This window comes from Abramis brama (assembly GCF_963993115.1).
Source record: "Abramis brama genome assembly, chromosome: 5".
NCBI classification, from domain to species: Eukaryota; Metazoa; Chordata; class Actinopteri; order Cypriniformes; family Leuciscidae; genus Abramis; species Abramis brama.
In genome coordinates, this window is record NC_139967.1 from 18501765 (window position 1) to 18511597 (window position 9833).

The 9833-nt window shown below is 36.7% G+C and overlaps 2 protein-coding genes across 5 annotated transcripts in view; one reads left to right on the forward strand and one right to left on the reverse strand.

The window, feature by feature from the left end:
• The window catches only part of c2cd2l (c2cd2 like), a 32403-nt gene extending 29396 nt beyond the window's left edge, over positions 1-3007 (reverse strand). Inside the window, exons 1-2 of one of the 2 annotated variants that reach the window (XM_084115656.1) lie at positions 2658-3007; positions 774-1206 (exon numbers count right to left, since the gene is read on the reverse strand). In XM_084115656.1, the coding sequence (XP_083971782.1) occupies positions 774-1133 (360 nt within the window). In that variant the 5' untranslated portion in view covers positions 1134-1206; positions 2658-3007. The remainder of the gene's footprint in view (positions 1-773; positions 1207-2657) is intronic. The other variant, XM_084115657.1, reaches the window with a different exon arrangement.
• Positions 3008-3128: 121 nt separating this feature from the next.
• On the forward strand, positions 3129-9688 carry dpagt1 (dolichyl-phosphate (UDP-N-acetylglucosamine) N-acetylglucosaminephosphotransferase 1 (GlcNAc-1-P transferase)). Of its 3 annotated transcripts, none has more exons than XM_084113764.1 (10): positions 3129-3227; positions 4711-4885; positions 4988-5108; positions 5940-6153; positions 6295-6441; positions 7534-7618; positions 7812-8000; positions 8200-8287; positions 8455-8610; positions 9225-9688. In XM_084113764.1, exons 2-10 carry the CDS (start codon positions 4722-4724, stop codon positions 9288-9290), a joined length of 1230 nt encoding a protein of 409 aa, XP_083969890.1. In that variant the 5' UTR covers positions 3129-3227; positions 4711-4721; the 3' UTR covers positions 9291-9688. The 3 variants fall into 3 exon arrangements, with proteins under 3 accessions (XP_083969890.1, XP_083969888.1, XP_083969889.1); XM_084113763.1 differs by lacking the exon at positions 3129-3227 and adding an exon at positions 4164-4234; XM_084113762.1 differs by lacking the exon at positions 3129-3227 and having other exon boundaries at positions 3981-4885.
• The last annotated feature ends 145 nt before the right edge of the window (positions 9689-9833 follow it).

A 9833-nucleotide genomic window follows, 5' to 3' on the forward strand; every position in this document is an offset into this window, starting at 1 on the left:
AGTCATCATCATCATAACAGTAACTGCTCTGCTGTAGTGAATAACTTAAGTAATGTGACAATCAAGTGTCTGTCAGCAATTTCACACAGCTTTTTGAATAAATTTAAAAGACATTTTTCTGTTTTCTGGTCAGGAGTCAGGACTATCCGAGTGGATGACTAATTTTTCATCCACTCGTATAGAGAGAAGCTCTTTGATTTTTGTGTTTCACAAAAGTGTAAATGGTAGCAATATGGATAAAACATACAGCCAATGCATGTGAGATGTGGTACGTTTGCTGGAAAAAGTAATTTGTCAATTTAATGGGTTTCATGTGTGAAAGTGGCTTGTGACTATAAAACTACATCTCATGCACATAGGCAACAAGAGTATCACATGTTCTGCTAAATCTCTGCGTTTAGGATAGCCATTAAAAATACTCTCATTTTAACTGAAAAAAAGCGCAAATTTGGTTCCATGAGATAAAGCCCCCGAGGAGACGGTAGACTAAGGCCTGTCATGTGTAATACTCACTGCAGAGCAGATTTCTAGGAGGAGAGCGAGTGTGTGGTTGTTGCACAAGAACCTGCATCCCCTGACACTCTAACACCCACACATTCACTAACAAGTAGTCAGGCCATGATATTATGCCCACACACAATCGCACAGTCTAAAAATACTCTTACACATGTATAAACATGCATGAAGCAATGAAAACACATGCGTATATATATATACAAAACCTCCTACATATGTTGTTACACCGTTTTGTCTCAAGATAAAAGATTACTCACCCCTTGCCTGCAGGCCTGTTCGTTGAGTGCCCGCACCCAGGCTCTCTGCCAGTGCTCCCTAAACGACTTGAACACAAAGAGCGAAGACAAAAGCCCCTTGACACCTGCCTCCGTGTCAGTCCCTGCCCCATCTCGCCCCAGCCTCAGCCTCAAGAGGGAACCCCACACACCGCCCGTCAGTGTCTGGTGGGTGAGACTCAAGGGCAACCGCCACGGGGTCTCCCTCTTGCCCTGGACCCTGGACCACCTAGGGCGGAGCAACCCCAGTGAGAACTGAACTAGCCAGGCTAGTACAACCAGCAGTGAGGCGCAGAAGAGCGCCACCTGAACCAGCCAGCTCACGTCCTGGAAAGTCATCATCTCCCTAATCACTGATCACTTCAGTCTCATTTTTAAGAAGGGTTGAAAATCTTGACTCACGAAGGTTGGAAATCTGGGGAAAGGGTAGAGAGAGACAGAGAGTAAGTAGACTGGAAAAAGACCAGATGCAGGGATATACAGCCATACAGCAACGACAAGACATGTTACCAACATCTCATAGGAAACACTGACATCTTAAAGCGACAGTTCACTCAAAAATGAAAACTCTGTCATTTACTCACTGTCATGTTCTTCTAAGCACGTAAGGGGCCATTCACACAGAATGTGTTTTTGCGTTTAAAAACACAAGAAGCATGTTAGTGGACTGAAAAAATGCAAGGTCTATAGAAGTGTTTTTTTTTAAAAAAGAACTTTGTTTTACTTGAGTGCTGTGTTTTTAGAACTGTGTAGACGCACATGACCAAAAATGCACGTCTAGTGCATGTTTACATAGAAAAACAATGGAAAAATCCAAAAACGTGTTCTATGTGAAAGACTCCAGTCACCATTCACTTTCATTGCATCTTTCTTTTATAGCAAAAATGTGCCTGAGACAGTCATTCTCCTTTTGTGTTCCATGATGGTGATTAACTGATAAAATATTTTTTGGGTGAACTGTGCCTTTAACAAAAGGTAAAATTCATTCTTATTCACAGATGGGAAAATCAGCTATTGTATTTATTTATTTTTTTATTTATTTTTCTATTTACATGTATATCATATTCTTGGCCAATGTTTTCCTACCAAACTATATATATATATATATATATGTGTGTGTGTGTGTGTGTGTGTGTGTGTGTGTGTGTGTGTGTGTGTATGTATAGCGGTGATGCTGCTTATACCTGTTTTACCTGTTTTATTGCCAAACAAGTTACTATCACAATCTGTGTTCTACCAAACGGTTACCAAGGGTTACAAGTCATGCTCTTATCAGAGATTTACAAGTGCATGTCTCCTTATCACCACCTGTGCTTAAAAGTTTAAACAATTAAGCAAACTGACTAAGCATTTCGGTGAAAGTGTGACATCTAATGCCTGTCCTGAAACCGGAGAAGTGCCAAACTTCTTCCAGAAAACTAACTCAGATCGGTTGCACAGTCTAGTCTTGTGTGAAGCCTGTCTCATACAAACTAGCTCCGATTCTGTCACATTGCTGGCAGTCCAGCAGCGATGATAGCAGCTGTGTTCTGGGTCAGTGCTGCATTGCAACGTCGAGCTTAGCTCATCATGACCCAATCTAGAGATTCATTTACATTCCCTTCTTTTTGACAGCTATTCTAAGATTGCACTTATACAGCGTATAATGGTGTTCACATCAAACCATGTATGTTTACGTCCCCTCACTGGTCACCATTTGAATAGCTGTTTCAAACCCTACCGAGACAGCATTTTTGTGCATCTGATTCAGTTCAGTCAGTTCAGCTGACTCTAAACGCGCCTACGATTAACAAAAATGCTGCACGCGCATTCGACGCCGAATGTTCCCATTATTTGGAAGAAAAATCAATAGAAAGGAATGATTACCGAACAGATGAGAAACGCCGTCTTTTGGACGCTGACCAGCTACAGAACACCAGCTCAATGGCTACATCATTTCTTCGTAATTCCAGCGCCAGTCTTCAGGTCCGAGCATCTTCCACAAACCTGTGTTGATCGGTACATGACATCCGTTACGTGAATCTTTAGCATGCTACATACAACCGCACATTTATTATATCCAGTGCTGTCAATGCAAGAGAAATGTGTCCCCCTCCCACCGTCGGTGTCGGACGGTCTGTAATGGTAATGCGCAAGAACAGAACAGTCGAGCTGTCAAATAGTGTAGCAAGCAACACTAACGTATTTAAAGAGACACGCACACTTTTAGGGCTGTCGAAACTGCGCACGCGCCACGCGCACATTCCCTGCCTGTGAAATGCATGACGTCCAGCTCTACCTCTCTGGACGACGTAATGGGTGGAGCTTAACCTAATAGGCTTAAAAAAAAAAAAAAAGGTATTGTGTAGGGATATGGTAAGGTTAGGGTTAGTGTGGCTGATGAACTCCACCAATTACGCACAGAGAGGGGATCTGGACTGAAGTTTATGAGGATAAGTATGTCATAAAGATAGCGTTATGTTCCTTTTGTCATCACAAGAAACAGTTTTCCACAGGCTAATTGTGTTTATTGCGTAGAGTTTAAAGACTGCGTAGTGTTTTAGACAGATTGTTCTAATTTTGTAAAACTAAATGTATCCGCAAACCTCTGTAAAAGCCAAAACATTGTTTTTTGGTGACTCTTTTCATTTTACTTTTATAATTATTTTATTACTATTCCTTGCAAAAATGTACATTCATAAATTATTATTTTTTATTTTAAATAAAGATGTTTTTTATTTGAATTCTTTGATATTTATTTGAACTCAAAATCAATTGCTTGTAAGATTATTTTATGATATAATACTGCTATAATAAAAATAATATAATACACTTTAGTTAATTTCAGAATTTCATAGACATGGTTGTTATATTGCTATTATAATAGAGTGAGCATAACCTATCCCTGCTCCAATTCTTTGTTTTGAAGAAACTGTCAAAACATACAATGAATATTTTATCAAAATATAGAATTAACTTACAGCATTCCATTTTGGCAAATAATAAAATGAATGGATATAATAGTGTAAATAGATGTTTTAGAAAGACCAAATAATAAAAAAATATTATTATTATAAGTAACTGTTAGTAGTAGTAGTAGTAGTAGTAGTAGCAGCAGCAGTAGTAACGTTAGTAGTATTTATGTACATTATTAGTAATATGTTCCTAAACGAAAAATGGGACCTTTACCGGCTTTCTCTTTTTGTTTCCGGTTGTGTTACAACTGCAATGGTTCGACTGAAACCAAGATGATAAAAATATATATTTATATATTTCTCTGATAAACCACCTACCTGGTCACTAACGTGTATTTAGCAACCTTGCGCTTTAAAGCTTTTGCTGTCGTACAAACAACTTATAAGTGTATAATAAGCGAGTCGTATTAATATAACCAGTCGGCGGACGGATTATGTTGACGGAAGTAGACGTGGATTTTATGATGAGATCAGAGCTAAACATACACTGTAAACTGACATATATATATCAGGTTTTGATGTAAAAGCTGTTTACATTATTCCGACGAGTAACTAGTAACTCTTAACTTGAACCGGTAGTTATTTGGGCAGGGTTCTTATTCTAGATTGCCTGTAATTTACCTTATGGAAATCCATCTGTCAACGTCAAGTCAATGAAGTGCTTTTGTATAAAAAACAGTTCGGTCGTTTCGAAAAGAAACCAATGTCATTTATGCGCGCGCTTTCATGCAGTGGTGTCTGCAGCAATGTGGTCTATAGTTGTATTTGAAATGTAGTTAAATTATTTGTCAACCTCGAAACATGCTCAATTAATGACAGCTTCATTATGAATATGTATATTGTATTGTGTACAACATAAATGTATTGATAGTTGATGACAGGAAGCCAACTCTGTTTTCAAAGAGATTTGTCGACATATAACTGCTTGTATAATACAGTAAATACAGTGTATTGCAATTTTATAGAGTGTTAGTCAATGGAGAAGATGTCTCCAATTCCTGTTCTTCCTCTTATCATCAACTCTTGTATGTCTGCACTGGGGTGCATTGCAACAGTCAAGCTTATTCCTGCTTTTAAGGATCATTTCATATCTGCGAGACTCTATGGCATGGACCTAAATAAAACCATAAAGAAAGAGGTGTAAGTGATTGATTTTCTTTACATACATTATTGTGCATCAAAAGAATGCATTGCAATTTGATGTCTGAAACCTGAATTGAATTTTCTCTCCTCATTAACCAGACCCGAATCACAAGGTGTAATCAGTGGCACAGTCTTCCTCATCATTCTCTTCCTCTTCATCCCTGTCCCCTTCCTCCAGTGCTTTATGGGAGAAAAGTGTCAACGCTTCCCTCACAACGAGGTGAGCTAATGATTCCCTAATCATAAATAATAAACATTTCAAGAACTCATCAAAAGTTTGAGGTCAGTAAAAAAAAATTATGTTGAAAGAAGTATTTCTTTTTTTTAGAAAAGATTTCTATTTAAAATAAATACTGTTCTTTTGAACTTTCTATTCACAAAGAATCCTGAAAAAATGTATCATGTATTTCATAAAAATCAAGCAACACAACTGTATTAACATCTATAATAATAATAAGAAGAAATGATTCTTGAGCAGCAAATCAGCATATTAGAATGATTTCTAAAGGAGTAATGATGCTGAAAATTCAGCTTTGCCATCACAGGAATAAATTACATTTAAAAAACAGTAAAAAAAGTTGTAAATTTGAATAATCTTTCCACTATATAACTGTTTGTACTGTATTTTTCAAATAAATGCAGCCTAGGTGAACATAACAAACTTCTTTCAAAAAACATTTTAAAAAGTCTTAATGACCCAAAACTTTTTTTACCAGTAGTGTGTTTTTTGACAAAAATGATACGGCAAACTAATTTGCACCTTAGCCTCAAATGACCTTGATACCAGAGAAACTTCACAGCCATACATACAGTGGGAAAATCATGCATTTGTGGACATGTACAACCTTGCTAAATAACGTAGCCAAATATAAAGTAATAAAATGGCATTCATTCTGTTGCAAGGTATCTATTGAAGTACTATGGTGTTACTATGTGATACCATCACTGTGATATTTGTGCACTACAGTATTCCAACATTTCCTGTACTGACATGTTTTTACATGTTTTTGTTTTTTTTGTCTCCTCTTGATCAATGATATGTCCATGTTAGTTTGTGCAACTGATTGGTGCGTTGTTAGCCATCTGCTGCATGATATTCCTGGGTTTTGCTGATGATGTTCTGAACCTGCGATGGAGACACAAGCTACTGCTGCCCACTATGGCCTCCCTGCCTCTACTCATGGTCTACTTTACTAACTTTGGCAACACTGTCATTGTCGTGCCCAAACCTTTCCGTGTCCTGCTGGGGATGCATCTGGACTTGGGTGAGTTTGACGGTCAGATAGTATGCTTAAATGTCTGGTGCTCTATGTGTCTTGACACAGAGAGGTTAATTTTATTGCCCTTTTGTTTGATATGCAGGATATGTTGTTGATATTCTAAGTAGTTTTTTATATGTGTTTCAGGCATTCTGTATTATGTGTATATGGGAATGTTGGCTGTGTTCTGCACAAATGCCATCAACATCTTGGCTGGTATCAATGGCATTGAGTCTGGACAAGCTCTCTTCATATCTGGCTCCATCATTCTCTTTAATTTACTGGAGCTCAATGGTGAGAGGAGGGCCTATTTTCAACATATTTTATCAGTTTTTCCACATAGATTCAAAACCATTTGTAACCGAGTTCAAGATGTAGGGAAGGAAGAGGACAGGGTCGGCTTACGGAGTCAGTGGGTGTTTTATTGAAACTCAAAGAAAAACAAACAAACAATCGCGCCCACGGCGCTGAGGCATAAAACTCAGTCCAGTCCAATCAGTGCTGCTCCAATTCGTTCTGGCACCCTCTCTGAGCTTTCTCCTTGGCACAGTCTCTTTGTACACACTCTCTTGGTGTTTCTTTGGACCCACACGTACAACCACACAATCTCCGCGTCTCTCTTCTTTTGGTCTCGTTTCCCAGTGGCTTTTATCCGGTCTCTCCACGCCAATTACTGTAATTACATTCACACTTAACCCACTTACGCCGCACCTGTCTCCCGATCCTCTCTCCCGTCACAGACTTCACTAAACCACACCCCCCTTGCCACACCATTTTTTAGCCATTTTAAAATATGCATAATGTATATATATTATATATATATATATATATATGTGTGTGTGTGTGTATATATATATATATATATATATATATATATACACCACTGGATGGTGTATTATCAATATTATGATTAAATAATTAAGATTTTTTTATTTCCCCCCAGCCTGCATTTATATGATAAAAAAAAATTCAATACAACTGTAATATTGTAAAATATTATTACAATTTAAAAGAATTGTTGTTATATGAATATATTTTAAAATGTTATTTATTCCTGTGATGCACCAACTCAGAATATTAGAATGATTTCTGATGGATCATGTGACACTGACGACTGGAATAATGATGCTGAAAATTCAGCTTTGCCATCACAGAGATAAATGACATTTTACAGTTATTATAAATTGTAATAATATAAAAGTTTTTAAAAAGATTAAACATTTTGAACTATTCCAAACTTTTGACTGTTATATGGAGAAATGATTTAAGTTATTGTTCAAACCTCACTGACATTGCTTGAGTTTATTTAAATAAGTCTGCACTGCAGCTATATTCTCTCTCTCTTTGAATTATTAAATTGATCTTTGATTAACGTTTCTCTTTCAGGAGACTACAGGGAAGACCATGTTTTCTCTTTGTATTTCATGATTCCCTTTTTCTTCACCACATTGGCCCTCTTCTACCACAACTGGTTTGTAAAAACTATTGCTTTTTGATTATCTTTACCTGTGAAATGTGCTTTAGTTTAAGACAGGCCTTTAAAATACTGAAAATACTGTACTCTATAAGTTATTAAGTTTGACTATCAACACTGATAATAATCTTAACCTCAACCACTTTTGTTTTTGAACAAATAATAAACCTCTACTTTGAATACCTCTCAGGTACCCTTCCTCTGTGTTTGTGGGAGACACTTTCTGTTACTTTGCTGGAATGACGTTTGCAGTGGTCGGGATACTCGGACACTTTAGTAAGACCATGCTGCTTTTCTTCATCCCCCAAGTCATCAACTTCATTTACTCCCTGCCTCAGCTGTTTCACATTATTCCCTGCCCCAGACATCGCCTTCCTAGGTGGGTTTTTACACTAACATTTTAAAATCATACTATAACGAATATTCTTTTTTTATTCGCAGTGGAATTTAATTTCTCATAAGTCTTCATGCATTACAGTTATAATATATATACAGGCATTTACACAAAGCATTTACACCATAGATAAAGCAACAGGAAATGGTTTTGAGAGCTTGACCTCTAAAATTGATTAATACAGGTTACAGCCTGACACAGGAAAACTTGGCATGAGCTATTCCAAGTTCAAACAGAAGGACCTAGGCAAATTAGGACAACTTATTCTGAAGGTAAAAACACACATACCACTATCAGTATTTATCATTATAAATGGGTTTAGGACTGTTTGTTTGAAAGGAATGTTGTTGCTGGCCAACAAAAGATCTAGGAGCACATCCTATTTGGTATTCCCTGTATAAAATGATGTTTGAATGTGATTTCCTCTTTTATCCTGCAGGTGGCAGAAATGTTATGGCTTCTAGATGTGCGTAGAGGGCTGGAAGAAGAAGATGAGTTTATTGAGTGTAACAACATGACCCTTATCAACCTGGTTCTAAAAGTACTGGGACCTACCCATGAGAGAAACCTTACTGCAATCATGCTGTTAATACAGGTGAATCCCTAGTTCAGATTATTATTATGGTTATTTCAATTCAAAGTGGGTTGAAACAGTAAAGAAGGTTGTGATATATTACAACCCTCACTAAAGTATGAGAAAGCATCATCAGTTATTCAAAGGCCCCCTAGCCATAAAGGCATAAAATGCAGTTCAAAGTGCTTTACATAAAAATGATGTAGTCAAATATCAACAGCAACATCACATCCAATAAAAACTAGCATCAAACATAATGGATAAAAGAAATTAAATGCAACACATACAGTATAAAATACTAAAACATATGGTGGACAAACATAAAAGTAATCACCTACAACACAAAATAAAAAATTTTAAAAGCATAATTCAGTGTAACTAATTAAATTCCAAAGTAAAAAGATACGTTTTTAACTTTCTTTTTTAAAATACTGAGTGTACTAGCTTCCCTAATATCGATTGGTAGTGTATTCCACAGTTTTTGGTGCATAATTCGCAAAGGCCGCATCACCGATTTTCTTTCGTCTATAGCTAGGAACCTCCAATAAACCTGCATTAGATGTTCTTAATGTTCTTCAGAAGTTGTTTTGGTAGATTTAAATAATATTATAGTTCTTACTATATTTCTTTCTTAGGTCTTGGGGAGTGCTGTTGCGTTTGGAATCCGGTATCACCTTGTGCGTCTGTTCTACGACGTCTAGAAAACTTGCGATCCTGAGAGACTTTACAACCTGCTGCTTTCATTTGGAGAACAAACTGTATCAACAGATTTTTTTTTTTTTTATTGTTACTATACTGCCTGTCACTTATAAATGATGGAATCTAATTACAATGCAGTGTATTTCAGCACTTCTGTCTATATATCTGCATGTGAAGGGACAGTCTACACATATGCCCTTAATTTTCATTGGGACAGGAAGGCTCATGCATAAGGATTTACAATAATTTTGAAAGATTATGTGAAACACTTACATTCAGGGATATTTTAGGCAGTTGGTGAAATTTCTGAAAGATTACTTGATAAATGTACTTATATTTTTCTGTGTCAGATCTAATATTATGCCTTTGACTCATTTTAATAAACCAATGTGACAATGGACCACACTAGTTTCTGGGAAGAAAAATATTAATTTTGTGTACTGTTTTTGTACAGTATTCAGACATATCCAAACACAGTATCAAACATTAACCCTAATCCATATTTGTAGTCATCTAACATGGGTTTTGTCTGTTTTCTAAATGTT